Source organism: Mytilus trossulus, chromosome 6, assembly GCF_036588685.1.
Source record: "Mytilus trossulus isolate FHL-02 chromosome 6, PNRI_Mtr1.1.1.hap1, whole genome shotgun sequence".
Taxonomy (NCBI): domain Eukaryota; kingdom Metazoa; phylum Mollusca; class Bivalvia; order Mytilida; family Mytilidae; genus Mytilus; species Mytilus trossulus.
In genome coordinates, this window is record NC_086378.1 from 37507615 (window position 1) to 37526926 (window position 19312).

The following is a 19312-nucleotide window of genomic DNA, read 5'->3' on the forward strand; positions in this document are numbered from 1 at the left end:
CGTCGCCATTAACGTGTCATGAACCCCATATATGAAACTTACTAACCCCATACGGTCTCATAGGGGGTCACCACGTGACGGCGTTTAACCAATCACAACGTGATAATTTATCTGTGGTCCGATTAATACTAATATAAACTTCACAATCTCTTTCTTCCTCACAAATGTTTCATTTCTTCGTCTATCTATATAATAAAACATTTTAATTAGACATATCTGCTCGTATATTTAAAAAAAAACATTACATACAAATTTTATATATATATCTAATAAAAAAAATGTTTCTTGTCGCTCAATAGTCTTCTTGTCTCTACATAGTCTTCTTGTCGCTTGTTGTCGCTTAAATAATTCTTGTTGTCGCCTGTTGACGCTTGTTGTCGCTTCTTGACGCTTGTTGTCGCTAATTAGTGAGACCCGAAGTTAGCAATATCCTTTAACTCTACTTTCCGCTATATAGATGATGTTCTTTCACTAAATAATTCAAAATTTGGTGACTATGTGGAACACGTCTATCTCATTGAACTAGAGATGAAGGATACTACAGTTAAGTTGGTTAAATATCTTGACTTACAAAAATGTACATCTAGAAATTGACAATGAGGGTCGGTTGAAAACAAAACTTTACGTCAAAAGAGATGATTTCAGCTTTCCAATTGTGAACTTTCCATTTCTAAGTAGCAACATTCCAGCAGCACCTGCATACGGGGTATATATCTCCCAATTTATGTGATATTCCGGTGCTTGCATTTCCTATCATGATTTTCTTGATAGAGGGTTGCTGCTCACAAGGAAGCTATTAAACCAAGAGTTTCAAATGGTGAAGTTGAAATCATCCCTTCGTAAATTTTACGGACGCCATCATGAGTTGGTTGACCGTTATGGAATAACCGTTTCACATATGATATCGGATATGTTCCTTACGTTGTAACTATAATCCCCTTCCCTTTCATGAATGTGACCTTCTGGATTAGACTATTTACAGGATTTGATATCACATAAGCAACAAGATGGGTGCCACATGTGGAGCAGGATCTGCTTACCCTTCTGGAGCACCTGAAATCACTCTTAGTTTTTGGTGGGGTTCATGTTGTTTATTTTTTTATTTTCTATGTTGTGTCATGTGTACTATTGTTTGTCTGTTTGTCTTTTTCATTTTTAGCCATGGCATTATCAGTTTGTTTTAGATTAATGAGTTTGACTGTTCCTTTGGTATCTTTCGTCCCTCTTAGTACATACCCAATGTTTATGATTAGTTTCAGGGGTGTGGAAATGCTATGCCCGACTCGTACATTTGAACAACCGGACAAGTAATTATTTTTGTCTTGGTTGCCCGTGGACAAGTGAAAAAATATACAAGACAAAGTTCAAATCCAACAAAAACATAAGATTCATTTCAAAATGTATAAAGATGTTTAATTTATGTAAAACAAACCAATGTTCAGCAAGTAAAAACATCAATGTTCATGGCGATAAAAATAACATGATACCGGAAATAGATAGATTTCCAAAATAAATAAAAAATAAGTATACTAACCCGAGTTGCCTAACATTGCATTGGCTTTGTCCATTGACCCGGGATCGTCGATTAGGTTTTATCCATCTTTTACCGGAAGTTTTATTTCTTTAAATTTTGTATCGAGATTCAGATTGATAAATACGTAATAAAAATGTGGGCAAGCAAGACAAAAAGAGTCACGAGTCGAGTAGAAAACTTTAATGCAAATGGAGTACACTGAGTTAAAAAAAAAAAAAAAAAACGGTTGCGAGAATTTCAGACATTGTGGATTTCAGATTGCCCCTGGCTCTCTATGGTAATTCGGAAAAAAAATGAAGTTTTTTTCTTATTTATAGATGAAAGGTCAACAATAACATTATATGTTGTCAAAGTGGAAAATAGAAGGGACGCTTATAATTCCCATCAAGTCAATAATAAATAATCAAGAAAAAATCAAGTGTGAGTGTGTCAGTTGAGAGAAACACCACAAAATCAATAGTTTATCTATTATTTTATAGTTTCCTCAAATTTAGTATATATACCTACTGGCCAAAATTTTAATTCAAAAACTGCTGCAAAATTGTCCTTTACATGTCATTTCATTGGTTGGTTTGCTGTTAGGTTTCTGTCCCATTGATGTTAACCGGGCCATTTCCTACTTTCCTAATTTTTTACACATAGCCTAGGTTTCATTTGTTTGTGATGCACAACAGTGCTAAGTAAGAATCATATATTAGCTAACAAGAAAAACTTCAATATTTATTGGGATCATCAGGGCAATTAAAAAAAATTCCGGACAAGTAAAATTTTAGGTTTCCCTTGCCTGGGGTCAAGTGCTCACAACAAATATTTCCACACCCCTGAGTTTTAACTGGGACTTTTATACTAACGCAGTGTAACATAACTGGAAACTGGTTGATCTGATGAGCTTTCAATGCCCCAATAGCAGGATTATTGATTTTTTGTTTTGATTGACAGTTTATTGTGTCACACATTCGGTACATCATGTACATATATATAAACAATAGATTTCAGCAAACAAGTCAGCCAATAGAAAACTGTTATAAATGGTTGATTTGAAATATAGAATAATTATTAAATTAATAAGTCTGTGCAGATGAGGGGATTGAAAAAAGAGTTCATTAGTAGAATGAAAATTTCAGGAAATTGTCCAGAAATTTTTCATTTTTTTTGGTTTCTTTTTTTTAATTTTTCTACCGTAATTGGGGACTTTATCCCCATATTAAATATTCAATGAATAACAAATTGTCTAAAGGCTTATATTCAGACTTCAGCAAACCATGAAATGAAATATTCACGAACATATAAGTTTTCTTTAATCCACGAAAATTGGTACCCATGAAATTAAATGAATCCACCGTAATTCATATAACAAAAGCTACCCAGGTCTCAATAAAAAGTGCAGGTAAAGTCTCATTCTAATGGTTTTGAAGTAGATATTATTACACTGATTGGTTTAACGGTTTCCAGTCCTGTTAGTATAATCTGTTCACGACTGTTGCTTGCAACTGGCATTTGTTGTCATGTTGATTTGAGGAAGAGGACAGATTGTGGTTATGACATAGTGCGAGCGGAAATCTTTTCAAGCTGACTCACACCACAACTGAGAATTGAAGAACAAAGCCACTATTAACGTTGACAATCCCACTGAAGCTTGCAAAACAATACAAACATTAAAGTCTATTTATAAAACTCCAAAATAAATAAAATGTTTCAACATACCTTAAAAGATCCTACTGACAAATTTAGTGATTTTTTGTCGAGCCTGCAACTTTTGTTGCAGAAAGATTGACATAGGGATAGTGATCCTGCGGCTACTGCGGCAGCGGCGTTAGCTAACTTCTTAAAAGCTTTATATTTTAGAAGCTAGAAGACCTGGATGCTTCATACTTGATAGATGCCTCATGCTACGAAGTTTCCGTCAGTCACATGTCCAATGCCCTTGACCTCATTTTCATTGTTCAGTGACCACTTAAAAAAAAAGTTCAGATTTTTTGTAATGTTGAATTTTCTCTTATTATAAGTAATAGGATAACTATATTTGGTATGTGCGTACCTTGCATTTGACCTTGACCTCATTTTCATGGTTTAGTGGTTATAATTAAGTTTTTGTATTTTGGTATGTTTTTCTTATACTTTATGCAATAGGTCTACTATATTTGTTGTATGGAATGATTGTTAGCTGTACATGTCTAGCAGGCAGATGTCATTTGACCTTGACCTCATTTTCATGGTTTAGTGGTTATAGTTAAGTTTTTGAGTTTTGGCCTTTCATCTATTATTATATGCCAAAGGTCAACTATATTTGGTGTATGGAAATATTTTATGATCTATATGTCAGTCCTGCATGTTTTATTTGACCATGACCTTAATTTCACGGTTCATTGCACAGTGTTAAGTTTTTGTGTTTTACCTTAGTTTCGACAAAATGCATACCTGTCAACTTTCACGATTTAGGCGTGTACTACACTATTTTGACCCTTTGTCATGATTGCGCAATCATGACCATGAAAAACACTTAAAATACCATTTTGTGAAAATGTACACAAATAATTTGATCGTTCCCGATTTGAACTGTGTCCAAGGGAAGACAATTGTGTTCAGACAATCAAATTCTGTGTTTCTGGTGATCAAATTAATTAGCCAACCAAAAACGTTTTCTCTCAAGATTATTCTAACATGCTAGATTTTGAAATTGTGTTGTTTTCCTCTACGCGTAAGTCAGAATTGTAAAATCGTGAACATGGCAGTTGATTTTTCACCTTCAATGAGGTTTTTACACAGATTAATCATGCAAATAAACTTAATAAAAAGGCTTGAAAGCTCATCATACAAATATGATACATGTACTTTTTCTAGACCACAAAACAGCACGTGCAAAAAACGTTGAAAAGAATTGTAACCTTTGAAATTGTTGTCGTGCACTAAAACCCCAATGGGCACTTTTAAAACTTGGCAGGTTTTAAAATGGTGCGCTGTAGAAATTATTTGCTACATGTATTTAAAAATGTAAATGTCACAAAAAAGTAAAAATAAAATACTTGACATGATTTTATACATTACTCAATCTATTTGTAGTTGTCTACAAATTTTATAATCTGAAATGTTATTTTTTTTAACATTTTAGGCTGATAAATCATCTTCTAAAAATCCAAGTATAAAAAGAAAAAGTGATGCTGCTTATGAAAATGGAGATTATGACAAAAGAAGGAGAGAAGAACCAAAAGGAATTACTGATGAAGAAAGAGAAAAAATATTGGAAATGTTGGACAATGAACCAGAGGTACAAATAGCAGCTTCTTCTTGTCATGTTTAGTATAGATAAGTTTTGAATAACTTAACATGAGTTTGAGTTACCTCCCTTGGCCACCACAAGTAAATTGGAACATGGAATACACACAAGTCTGAAAAGATAGCCTAAATAGGTGTTACAGCAGATTTCAGTCAGTATGTAGCTAATGGTAATATCTTTGGTTAGCTTGCTTGTTAGCTGAACCGTGAAGTCATTGTTAGGTTAGGTAAACTACCCTCCTTTAATACTAGACTAGCCCAACAGATAACCAATCTATCACTCTAGGACTAAGCTACTTTAAAAGGAGGGTAGTATACCTTACCTAACAATGACTTCACAGTTCAGCTAACAAGCAAGCTAAACAAAGATATTACCATTAGCTACATACTGACTGAAATCTGCTGTAGTTATGAATTAAGTAAGGCTTAAAGAAAAACATGTAGAAATTATTCAGAAAAGCCCTTTTTCTGAAATTTAGTATTCAGTATTATTACAATAAAATGAATTTTGTTTGACTTATGAAGAAATTTGGGCACTTGGGCCTTTAACATGGCAACAAAAGGAAAGTACTGTATAGCTGGTTGTTAGTTTAAACATATTTATTTATAGTGGATTGGGAAACAAGTTTTGCAACTTATATTAATCCCTTTCCACTTTGCAGGTGCGAGTGCTGCCTTGTAGCGGCATTAGCCTACTCTTTTTCGAAATCTACAAGGGTGTCTTTAACGTGCAAGAGATGTGGCTCTCTTCACTGGTGTGAAATTTCGCAATTTAACTTGAATAAGTTATGCAAAATATTTTGGTGGATTCAAAACTTTCATCAATACCTTTGCATGTGCACTTTTAAATTATCAATTAATTTTGGCGATTTTGTTCTATCCACAAAAATAAGCAAAAATTTACACCTCGCGAAAATAACCTGCTTTTTGGTATATCTTGCTCAATTTGTGTCATATACCATGTCATAATTGTTTGTATCAAGTTTACAGCTGAATAGTAATAGTGCTAATGAGACAACTCTCTATCCAAGTCACAATTTATAAAAGTAAACCATTATAGGTCAAGGTATGGTCTTCAACACAGAGACTTGGCTATCACCAACCAGCAAGCTATAAAGGGCCCCCCAAAAATACTAGTGTAAAACCATTCAAACGGGAAAACCAACGGTCTAATCTATATGAAAAAAAAGAGAAACACTTATGAACCACATCAACAATAGATAACTACTGATCAAACATCAGATTCTGACTTAGGACAGGTGTAAACAATTGCAGCTGAATTAATCGTTTAAATGGTACCAAGCCTTCTACCTTATCTGAGACAATAGTGTAACATCAATACTGTATACTTTTTACATCTTCTTGGTAACCCTTAACTTATATTCTTATATTACTTTCTATATAATCTAAAATATATATTTTGTTTCTGTTATAATTTTTTTCAAAAACCCTTTTTTCGGAATGCAGCGTATCAATGAGGTTTTAACTTCAGCATTGAAGAAAATGTCTTCATACCTGCTGTTGAAATCATGTGTCACTGAAAATGCTAAAAAATACATAGGTCACTGAAAATGTTAAAAAAAAAACATGGATCACTGAAAATGCTTTTAAAAAATTCCCACAGTTATGTATTTAAAGATAAATGGTTGGATTTTTATTTAATTTGGGTTTCTGTTGGGTTTTTTTTCCAGACAGAAGCTTTGGATGAGACAAACTTAAAAAAGATGTTACTGAACTTTGAGAAAAGAGTTTATAAAAATCAAGAACAGAGAATCAAATATCCAGATTTACCAGAGAAGTATGTTTAGAAAAGTAATTTCAGAAAGGCACATCATTGATATCAATGTTGTAGACTATATTATGCATAGAACATACACACATATACAGTTGTTAAAAAAAGAGCATTTACTGCATCAGAATGTTTTCAATTACAATAAACTGAGAAGCAAGAATCAATGCAAAAAAATTAATGAGATAAAAATACTTGTCAAAGTACAGTGAAGAAGTGAACTGCTGTAAACCAACTTATCTTTGCAAGTGATTTATTTTCGTTACTTTCGAGAGTAGAAAAATAACGCGAAAAATTAATCATTTGGAATATGTAAAACTTTGGTCTTTCCTGATTTAACTTCTTCAGTTTAATAAGCAAATCACTAAATTAAAAAGCCGGGAAGTGGTCTAGAAAGAGTAAAACGTGAAATAAAGTATCGGCGAAAATATGTATTGCTATTTTAGTAAATATGATAAACACAGAACAATTAATAGGCAGGCTTCGTGTTGAAGGCTGTACATTAACCTGTAATGGTTTACCTTTATAATTTGTTATTTGGATGGAGAGTTGTCTCATTGGCACTCGCACCACATCTTCCTATATCTATTTAAGAGACCTAATAGAATTTTCATCAAAGTACACATTTTTTATAAGCTTGTTTGTAGACTTTGGTAATACATGTACAACTAAATCAAGTATCAATGAAAAATAAATAATCCATAGTAATTATGATTATATGATTACCGTATATGAAATGACTTACAGTATTCAAAGGGTTGTATATCTAATATTTTCTTTATAATATTTTCTTCTAATCATTTGTCACTTTTCTATTTCTTTTGATAGATTTATGGATTCAGAAATAGAAGTAAATGAGATTATCCAACAGATGCATGTTATTGCTACAGCACCAGATTTATATCATATCTTAGTAGATCTGAACACAGTACAGTCACTTTTACAGTTGTTAGCACATGAAAATACTGATATCCTTTATAAAGAAAATAACTTTCAGAAATGAAAATATTAAAGATAAGAATTTTTTTTTTAGATTAAAACCTTGATATAATCATGCTGCCTTGTTGCACTCGTCTCCCTTTGGTAATTGACAAGGATTGTCAGTTTTCCTTTCGAAGGTTAATGGTTTTCTCCTGGCTTTTTCCACCTATAAAAACTGACCACCACCAAATAGGAAAAATGTGGCACTTTAGGTGTTAAAACACCAACAATCAATTAATTGATATAATTATGGTTTATAATAGCAGGGTTTTGTTTTTTTAATTTTAATGTAAGTCTTAATTGTTGATATTGGTGAGTCATTGATTTTTTGTGTTAGTCATTTTACAATGGGGATAGGTTAACACTTAAAAATCTTATTAAAGTTATTTCCTTAATGTTACCTACATGTATCAATAGCTGTGGTGGATCTTATACAAGAGTTAACAGATGTAGATACATTAAATGAAAGTGAAGAAGGAGCAACTGCAGTAGTAGATAGTTTGGTAAGTATACGAGAAATATCACATATTTTGTTTTTGTCCTATGAGGGGTTTTGTCAAGGGGGTAAGTTTTGCTCTAAAAGATTCCAAAAAGACATTATAGAACATTTTAGATTATATAATGGTATATGGTTCAAAATTGAGGTCAAATACAAAAAGGTACTCATATATTTAAAAAAAAAAAGATATAACCATATAAAAAAGAAGATGTGGTATGATTGCCAATAAGACAACTCTTCACAAGAGACTAAATAACACAGCAATTACCAACTATAGGTCACAGTAAGGACATGGCCATTCCATGGTCATCTGTCTTTTAAAAATTGTCCAGATGACAAATGATACCTAAGTTTTCTTATGTATGATAATGTTATGCAATTTAGGCTTTGTATAAAACATCAAGTCCTATTTTTTACAACACAAAATATTGTATGGTCTAGATACCTTAGGTAAAAGTTGTTTTATTCTGTTATGTTACAGTTAGAAAAGCAAGTTGTTGCAATTTTAGTACAGAATTTAGAAAGACTGGATGAAAATAATAAAGAAGAAGCTGATGGTGTACATAATACTTTATGTAGGTATAATTATGTAGTATCAAGTTACCTAATACTTTATGTAGGTATAATTATGTAGTATCAAGTTACCTAATACTTTATGTAGGTATAATTATGTAGTATCAAGTTACATAATACTTTATGTAGGTATAATTATGTAGTATCAAGTTATATATAATACTTTATGTAGGTATAATTATGTAGTATCAAATTACTTAATACTTTATGTAGGTATAATTATGTAGTATCAAGTTACATAATACTTTATGTAGGTATAATTATGTAGTATCAAGTTACATAATACTTTATGTAGGTATAATTATGTAGTATCAAGTTATATAATACTTTATGTAGGTATAAATATATAGTATAAAGGTGTACATAATACTTTATGTAGGTATATATATAATTATATAGTATCAAGTTACATAATACTTAATGTAGGTATAATTATGTAGTATCAAGTTACATAATACTTTATGTAGGTATAATTATAAAGTATCAAGTTACATAATACTTTATGTAGGTATAATTATAAAGTATCAAGTTACATAATACTTTATGTAGGTATAATTATAAAGTATCAAGTTACATAATACTTTATGTAGGTATAATTATAAAGTATCAAGTTACATAATACTTAATGTAGGTATAATTATGTAGTATCAAGTTACATAATACTTAATGTAGGTATAATTATAAAGTATCAAGTTACATAATACTTTATGTAGGTATAATTATAAAGTATCAAGTTACATAATACTTTATGTAGGTATAATTATAAAGTATCAAGTTACATAATACGGTATAATTATGAAGTATCAAGTTACATAATACTTTATGTAGGTATAATTATATAGTATCAAGTTACATAATACTTTATGTAGGTATAATTATATAGTATCAAGTTACATAATACTTTATGTAGGTATAATTATAAAGTATCAAGTTACATAATACTTTATGTAGGTATAATTATATAGTATCAAGTTACATAATACTTTATGTAGGTGTTAGTATGTAGTATAAAATTAATTAACAAAACTACTGAACTCCAAGGAAAAATCAAAGTGGAAAGTCTGTATTCAAATTCAAAATCTTAAGCACATCAAACAAATGGATAACAACTTGCATCATATTCCTTATATGGTACAGGCATTATTAAGTAAAAAATGGTGGATTATACCTGGTTTTATAGCTAGCTAAACCTCTCACTTATCCCAAATAATCAAAAGCAATACAAATCAAATACTTGAAGTTGCTCAAAGTAAATAATTTCTATCAATATTCGTATATGTATTTTAAAATTTACATGTTGAATTATCTGTTGCAGTTGAAGATAAACTCATCACAGATACCAGGATTAAAATTTCAATTTGCGTCAGACATGTGTTTCGTCTTCAAAAGACTCATCAGTGACACTTAAATAAAAAAAGTGAAAAAGGCCAAATAAAGTACAAAGTTGAAGAGCATTGAGGACCAAAATTCCTCATAAATTTCATTAAAACCTATCTGTATTTCACAAATTTAAAAATGCATTATATGTTTTTGTTACTCAACTGTGTGGGAACTTTTACTTTTCAATGTGTGTTTTGAATCTTTAGCATGTCATTTGTCTTTTTTATTATAGTCTGATGATTTGATTGTCTTTTTTCAGCAATCATAGAAAATGTGACAGAATTCCGACCTGAATGTTGTTCAGAGGCAGCACAGCAAGGTTTAATGGTCTGGTTACTAAAGAGAATCAAAGTAAGAAACCATTCAGACACATTTGTTACACAATAGCCCTAAAGACAATTGGTCAATTCAAAATCTGAAGGCCTATGGGTAATTTCATTGTTCATTGTTCATACCCAAAATAAAAAAAAACTTCACACCATTGGTTGAATTTCTGTTGATTGGGATGTTTTTAACCAATCATAATGTTTTGATGTACACTTTTGAACATTGCCAAGAATGCATTAGATTCTTAAACGGCAAATTACTCTCCTTAGCTTGCTTTCACATAGTTGGTGATCTTCAAATGCTTTATGGATTTTATTCTTTACATCAAGTGATATATTCTAATGTAAATATATGTAATTTAATTCAAGTCCTATAGGTTGCACGTTGTAGATACAGCTGTTTCTCAAAACACGCCTCTTTTGGGGAGATCTTGAATATTCATAGAAAATTAATTTTGTTTACATACTGGTTCCCAGCTATGCTCTCTGTGTTCCATCTCCCAGAGACATAACTTGGGAATGTTACCAGTTAATAAACATGTGCATATTGATTACATTGAAATCTGTGGTAACCTTTCATTCGAGGTAGGGGTAGTAAAGAAAATCAGTGTTAGTTTAAACTCTGAGAAGTTCAGGGCATATAAACGTTGAAAATATGCCACGCAGCCCTATATTTTGACCTTTGAAAAAAATTGTGGTGCATATGAACTTTCAATTCTAGGATAATATTTTTTTCAAAACTTCATAGTAAAAGTGGTACAGTTTTAGCCGTAAAAGGAGTTCCTATGGGAAATTGCATTGTCAATATTTACAGAAATGCAACCTATAATTTGTAATATAACAATAAAGAATCCCCTGTACATGTGTAAACAAAAAGTTTGTCACAGTAAGAAAAAGAAGTGTCTGACAGGATTTCTTGTTTAAAATGAAATTTATACATTCTAATAGTAAGTCCTTTTAGTATCTCAAAGCCTGTCAAAATGGTATTCAGTAATAATATATTTAGCAAACAAAATATCACCATGTGTATTTTATTCTTTAGAATACAGTTAACTCAATTTATAACAAATTTATACAAAATATATGTTTATTTTCAGTCCAAAATACCATTTGATGCAAATAAGTTGTACGCCAGTGAAATTTTAGCTATTATCCTACAGAACAGTGATGGTTTGTATTATGATTAATATTATTATATGTTATTCTGGTCTTAGACAGGATATAAAGTGATGTGACATTCCCAGCTTAGGGAATATATATCTTCAGATATGATTATCACAATATATACCCTGTCTGTGACCTGAAATACACATTTATTCAAATTTATCATATGTTTAGTAGTAAATACAGTAGTTTTGCATATGTGATAAATAGCCTGCTGTTTAATCCATATCGCGCAACTTTGATGCGCACCCTTTATCGCATACCCTTTATCACACCCCTGCCCTTTATCGCATACCCTTTATCGCACCCCTATCCTTTATCACACCCCTACTTTTTTTTTTTTTTTTTTTTTACATAAAGTTAGTTTTACTTTTTTTTTGCTCAAAAAAAAATTTCCTCAATTTTTTTTTAATGACGTCATTGTTTGGTATGTGACATCACGAACGTCGTTTTCATATTGTATGTGACGTCATGAACGTCAAGTTTTCATAGTTTTTGGCACACTAAATGCAACTGTAAAAATTACAAAAATAAACAAAATATTTTTAAATCAACAGCACGCAAATTGTAAGGTAACCAAGGTGCTTCGGATTAGTAATTGATCAGTTCTTTTAAGACCTTTGAAACAAGACAAAAATAGAACTGAAGGTAACCCAGTGCTATGGATCAGAAAACAGTTCATGTAATACTCTTCTGTTGAAACATATGATAAAGCGTATAATACATGGCAAAATCCGTATCACATGCGGTATCACCCTCGACCAATATCATCCCTCGGGCCTAAAGGCCCTTGGGCTGATATTGATGTCTCGGGATGATACGACATATGATACGTATTTTGCCATGTATTATTCTCTATGTACCAAATGCTGAAAAAAATAAGGACACCGCGTTACTAATTTCATGAGTCTTGAGTGCTTTTCTGGATTTACCTTCATCCAAAACAGTCAAGGCAAATATTTGAAAGCCATGAATGTATAAGAACCAAAACAGTTAAAAATCTATATTATTAAAAGTACCTAAAATATAGCAAAATCCATCTACGGTAAAATATTCTGTGCAAACCTGTTATCATCATTTAGCATCACAGAAAATCTGCCAAATATACATTTCTGTATCAGTTTCAGCTACTTGATGACAATATCCCATTTGCAAATTAACTTATGGTTTTAAGAAGATTCTGATATCAATCTTGTTTCACAGGTTTTTATTATAAAAAAAGTTAAAAAAAAACTTTGTATTTTTTTTCAGAGATTATCAATCTGAAAAATCTTACTTATTCAAAATCACTAATACATATTCAATATATAATTTATATATTGTTGTTAGACTTTCATGGAATATATGATACATATCCAGTGCACATCACACATATGTCGTCAACATATTTGAAAATGCTATGTATTTTTCTTCTTCAGAAAATAGATTACTAATCGGTGAATTTGATGGTATTGATGTTTTATTGCAACAGTTAGCTGTAAGTCAGTTTCCTTTATCTTTATATTTCTTAAGATTGTTTTATGTTTTAACAGAAAGCTTTAAATATATATAGCATATATTAAATTGAGAATGGAAATTGGGAAAATTGTCACAGAGACAACAACCTGACCAAAGGGCAGAAAACAATCAGATGGGTCTTCAAACACATGAGAAAACCCTGCACTCAGAGCCAAGCATCAGCTTGTCCCCTTAATACAATTTTGTACTAGTTCAGTGAAAATGGATATCACACTTAACTTTAAAACATATAAATGAACTAAAAAAAACATACAATACTAACAAAGGCCAGATGCTCCTGACTTGAGACAGGCGCTAAAATGTGGCGGGGTAAAATATGATTAGTGATATCACCCTTATATCTCTAGCCAGGGAGTGCTATTCAAGAGCAAAAAATCTTTTTTTTTTATTCAAATGAAAAACAGACTAGTTGATATGTAGTATGATGTGCACCATTATTGATAAGTTTAGTTGGAAGTGTTATGTGTTACAGGATCCATCGCTTTTTTAACTGTGACTGTTAAATCATACCATGTTGACTGAAGATAGAATTGTACAACACGTCTACATTTTTTGCATTTAGAATTCTTACTCTGAATTTAGATAAAAGTAGTGATATATGGCTTTATACTAATTTTGATTTCTTTTTTAGTCATACAAAAGAAATGATCCATCAAATAAAGAAGAATTAGAATACATGGAAAATCTGTTTGATTCAATGTGCTCATGTTTAATGAGGACAGAAAATAGGGCAAAGTTTTTACGTGGAGAAGGTTTGCAGTTAATGAATCTCATGTTAAGGTGAGTTTTATTTCCTATTTCACAAACATAAGAAACTAAAATATGGTTCCACTTGACGCCATGTCTGTCTTTCTATTTTCCGTCAACTGCTTCTTACAATATAACCTGGCCAACATGATATAGCAAACATGCTGAAAGTGATGTTAAACATCAACCTTCAAACAAACACACAAACTGTTTAGTTCATGCAAAAGTTGGAAAGTGTCACCTACTTTTTTACTTCATTGACTTTGTCCTGTTAATTATAGGTCAGGTTCATCTTAACTTGTACAGAGGTGCCCTAAAGTAAGGAGAAATGAAAAAATATCTTCCAGACAGATATTAAATGCAATAAAAAGACATATAGGGAAAAAAGTGGGTCATTTTGATCTACTTTTAAAGCTTCACAGTTTATACACACTGATTTAAGTTTACTTATTGGGGAATTCAAGAAATATATTATAAGTTTTGTAGTGGTACTCTAATTGATAAGAAAGGCAAATATAGACTAGGTAAGCCTTCAATTTAGTTTAAGCTTTATTGGCCTTCCTTAATCTTTACTTTTAAATTCATACCTTTGTTATAAACATTAGATAAAAGATCTAAAGGAAGCTTTTTTTTTATTTACTTTTTTTATACTGGCTTTACTTTTCACAGCTTGGTATCTATGAATAATTTTTGTTTTTATCTTTTTCAGAGAAAAGAAACTGTCCAGAAATAGTGCAATAAAAGTATTAAATCATGCAATGTCTGGACCAGAGGGATCAGATAACTCACAAAAATTTGTTGACATTCTTGGTTTGCGAACAATCTTTCCTTTGTTTATGAAAACACCAAAACAGGCAAAAGCAGGACCATCTTCAGAGGAACTGGAAGGTATTTTTTTTCTTAAAAATAAAAAAAATGTTATTTGTAGGTTATAACCTATATAGTCAAAATGCTAACTTAAAAAAATCAATATATGTTTAGCTTTGTACAAAAAATCATTGTAATTATACTTTCATTGACAAATTTTATATTTCCAATTACTCACTTTTGTTTTGATTTTAGAAAAAGAGTATGAGTTGTCATTTTTTTTTTAAATAAAAATTTAAATGCAAAGGTAGCCTTCAGGTCAAAATAGCATATAACAAATTTATATCATTTATTTCAGAACACATAACATCTATAGTTGCATCAATGATGAAAAATTGTCAGGCTACTCAAAGGCAAAGACTGGTCAATAAGTATACAGAAAATGATCACGAAAAGGTAAAATTGCTATTCAATAAATGTATTTAGTATACAGTTGATACATTTGTACATCTAATAATACTGTTATGATTCTCTGTAATCTACCAAGAACTACCAATTTTATGTATACTAGTCCACTTTTCAATGGCATATGGACGGATTGTAGGCTAAACAGAAATACACCATTTTTCTATACAGTTTAGTGAGATGGAGCAGTTGACAACATAGAGCATGAATTTAACTTTCCAGTTAGGGAAAGAGATTATAAAAGAATAAAATCTGTTTTGAAATATGCATGATGTCACATTTCACTAAATATTAAATCAATTATGATAAGAAACAATTGATATTTCTGTCACTCAGGAGTTATCTCCCATATTCTAAATTTGAATAACTTTTAAAATGTGACCAGATGGCTATGAATAAAAAAATACATTGGTATGTAGTTGCCAAATTATTTTAAACTTTCTTTTTAATAAAGCATAGAATGGAACTTTATTCTTTCTGATTTATGGTGTTTTTATTTTCTAATACAAATTATTTGGGAAAAATATGGTGTGGTATTAATGGACGATTAATATATATTCTTATGGATGTCTACTTAGGTGTAGTATTTCGGATAATTCAATAGCCTTATTTATAATTTTCAGCATGCAATTATTCATAGTTGATAGTTATAATTTAAACTATGTTAATTTTTTTTAACATCATATTATTGGAAGTTGCAATAATTTTTAATTTTGATGGAAATAGATATGTTTTTGGCATTGATAAGAAAATTGTACTATTGCAAATTGCAGGTAGAAAGATTGTTAGAACTCCATTTCAAATACCTTGATAAAGTACGGACAGTAGATGATCAGATCGAGAGAGAAAAACAGGTAAACGACTTTTTCAAATTATGTAATTTAAAAAAGTATTTAAAATGTAGCTTACAATCGATGCAATTTTTGGGTGGCTGTTAAATATTTCATATTTTCTATACATAACCAAAAAAAACCAACTAATTGCACCAAATGTAAGCTTGAATTTACATCTTATTGCACCAATTGTAAGCATAATTTTACTTCTGTTAGTTGCTCTTACTTAACCGAGTACCAGAATATCCTATGACAGAGTTGGTAACCTGACAAAAAAATCATATGCTCTGGAGTTGATAATATAAAAAAAAAAACTATTGCAAGAAGTACAATGTTTTTCATTGGATTTATCTGAATTTTAAAGTCTAGATATGAAATTGGAATTTAGATTATTTTGCAATAATGAGGAATGAAGTTATTGGTACAGTCCTGTTGTGAAGAATATAAGCTACTGTGGATTAATTCCTTTTTTTGGGGTCCAATTTTTCGTGGATTGAGGAAAACTTGCATTTTCGTTGATATTAAATTTTGTTGTTTTGTTAAATCTGCTACATTTCTTTTAAAAAAATTGTAATTCGTTGAACGTAAAATTTGGGATTTCCCTGTATCCATGAAAATTTGTATCCAATATATATTAATGAATCCACAGTATCTTTTGCATCAAAAAGTTTGGCAACAGATTTATCTCACCATTATATTTGTTCAAATCTTTTTTGCTTCTGTTTTCAGAGAATGAAAAACAGAGGAGAAGAAATAGAAGATGACGATGAGTTTTATATCAGACGTTTAGAAGCTGGTTTATTTACTTTACAGCTGGTAGATTACATTATGCTTGAAATATGTGCCACTGGACCTTCATCGGTATGTAAACAGAAATATACATGTAGTTAAATTTAGGAGTAAAAACTGGTGCAAAAGCTAATCGGAATATAGTGTGCATATGATGAAATCATAATCTTTCAGTCAGTTTAATTGAAGTCTTGAGCTGGCATGTCAGCTAACTGCTAGTAGTCTGTTGTTATTTATGTATTATTGTCATTTTGTTTATTTTCTTTGGTTACATCTTCTGACATCAGACTCAGACTTCTCTTGAACTGAATTTTAATGTGCGTATTGTTATGCGTTTACTTTTCTACATTGGTTAGAGGTATAGGGGGAGGGTTGAGATCTCACAAACATGTTTAACCTGCCACATTTTTGCGCCTGTCCCAAGTCAGGAGCCTCTGGCCGTTGTTAGTCTTGTATTATTTTAATTTTAGTTTCTTGTGTACAATTTGGAAATTAGTATGGCGTTCATTATCACTGAACTAGTATATATTTGTTTAGGGGCCAGCTGAAGGACACCTCCAGGTGCGAGAATTCCCCCTACATTGAAGACTTGTTGGTGACCTTCTGCTGTTGTTCTTTTATTTGGTCGGGTTGTTGTCTCTTTGACACATTCCCCATTTCCATTCTCAATTTTATTCCTGACAAATTTGCAACTCATTTGATAATTTTCTGAAGTCAGTTAGTGATTTTTCTGCATCTTAAAGAACAACCATAATTAGTCAATTAACTAAATTATTAGAATTAACAGCAATCTTGGTGTGCTATTTGAGTCATAGTAAGCACCACCAGGAGTCTGTCATGTGTCATCAGGTCTTTACAGACCACATCAGACATCTTGGTCCTTGTTATGTTGTGAAAAGATTATTGAACAATCCCTCCTGAACAAAAGATGCTACATACCCCAAAATACCTGCGCACCTACATTTGCAAATATGACTTATACACAATAAATGAACAACATAATGGTCATATGGTATTGTAAACAAAACTGAAGGAATTTCTTTGAAGAACAGAAATAATGAAATTTAACATATATAGTTTGTAAAGAAAGTATTTAGTGTTTAGTCTGTAGTTAATGGTAATTCCTTGATATTAAGACTTAATGTGATTGATAACATAAAAATTGTTCCCTTGTTCTTAAAACTGTAGTTATATTGCAGGTTAAACAAAGAGTGATGCAGATTTTAAATATGAGAGGGGGTTCTATAAAGTCAATCAGAAGTATTATGAGAGGTAGGTCACCTTTTATAATGGTAAACATTTCAGTGGTAGGTGAATCACAATTTGTTTTGAAAATATCACAGTCAGTGTTAAAATCAAATTATGAAACTCACAGAAAAGCATGTTAACCAATATTTAGATATACATCATTTTGATATTCATGAGTGCCATAGTACCTTATTTTCAAGCACACTGTCACTGTAGTTTGTTTGTAAAAAGATATGTGGAGTAAAAATCAATCGGACAGCAATATGTGTATAAGTTTTTATATGCATGGTAATCATTGCTGTCATTGTATAAAAATATAAATTTGTATATGATTACAAATGAGACCACCATCAATCAGAGACCAAATGATGGAGATTTTAGCAACTATGGCTGTACAACCTCCAACAATGAGCAAAATCCATATCGCATACAAGCTATAAAGACCTGAACATGTCAAAATGTTAGATGATTCAAACAGAAAGAACCAATTTATGTTCAAAAATTAAAATATATATACAGCAACAAACAACAACCACTGAATTACAGGCTCCTTACTTTGCTTCAGATTTAAGTAAATTTCATTAAGGTTTTGATTCAGTGGCAGGAAAAAAGCATTTAGAATGATGAGATGAGAACTTTTGAATGACAAAAAATATATCAAGGATTTTAAAGGCTCATATATAGTTTCTTATTGTTAAGTTCTGCAATGATTTAAATGAGATATTTGTCATCAATGTCATATGTTTTAAAAAAAATATCAAACATTTTTATTTTCATTACTTGAAATTTCCAGTTTCCTATTGATAGTAAAATAACAAAAATCAAATGGCAAAATCAAAAGTTCAAACACATCAAACTAATGGATAATAACTGTCATATTCCTGACTTTGTACATGAATTTATTCATATATAAAATGGTGAATTAAACCTGATTTTATAGCTAGCTAAACCTCTTATTGATTTTTGTTCTTTCAGAATATGCAGGGAATATTGGTGATGCAAAAGATCCAGAGGCCAAAGAACAAGAACAGGACAGAATATTACAACTAGTGGATAAATTCTGAAACCATTGACAAAACCTTAAACAACAAGGATAAATAAATGTGTTAATCCAAGTCAAACACAAAAATAACAGTGACTTATGTCAATATGATGTATTGTTAAGAGTATATTTAAAATTGACAACATATAAATCTGTGATACTGTCAAATTTCTTATTTGCAGTTCAGGAACAGTGTATAGAGACAGTCAAAATTATTCCACCTATGAGCTTTACATCACAAAATTGTGAAAATATGAAAATTTAATGTTATCAGCTGGCCATGTATGGTAGGTCAAATAACTTGTTATGGATGTTAGTAGGTATCAATAAATCATGAAAATGTA

General features: G+C 30.8%; 1 protein-coding gene across 1 annotated transcript in view; it reads left to right on the forward strand.

Moving 5' to 3' along the window:
• Nucleotides 1–19312, forward strand: part of LOC134721279 (beta-catenin-like protein 1) — a 20703-nt gene extending 1391 nt beyond the window's left edge. The window contains exons 2-16 of the mRNA XM_063584162.1: nucleotides 4644–4799; nucleotides 6499–6605; nucleotides 7425–7564; nucleotides 7983–8080; nucleotides 8558–8651; nucleotides 10289–10380; nucleotides 11453–11525; nucleotides 12938–12996; nucleotides 13669–13817; nucleotides 14494–14672; nucleotides 14950–15047; nucleotides 15830–15910; nucleotides 16619–16750; nucleotides 17878–17950; nucleotides 18902–19312. Of these exons, the coding sequence (XP_063440232.1) occupies nucleotides 4644–4799; nucleotides 6499–6605; nucleotides 7425–7564; nucleotides 7983–8080; nucleotides 8558–8651; nucleotides 10289–10380; nucleotides 11453–11525; nucleotides 12938–12996; nucleotides 13669–13817; nucleotides 14494–14672; nucleotides 14950–15047; nucleotides 15830–15910; nucleotides 16619–16750; nucleotides 17878–17950; nucleotides 18902–18990 (1620 nt within the window). The 3' untranslated portion in view covers nucleotides 18991–19312. The remainder of the gene's footprint in view (nucleotides 1–4643; nucleotides 4800–6498; nucleotides 6606–7424; nucleotides 7565–7982; nucleotides 8081–8557; nucleotides 8652–10288; nucleotides 10381–11452; nucleotides 11526–12937; nucleotides 12997–13668; nucleotides 13818–14493; nucleotides 14673–14949; nucleotides 15048–15829; nucleotides 15911–16618; nucleotides 16751–17877; nucleotides 17951–18901) is intronic.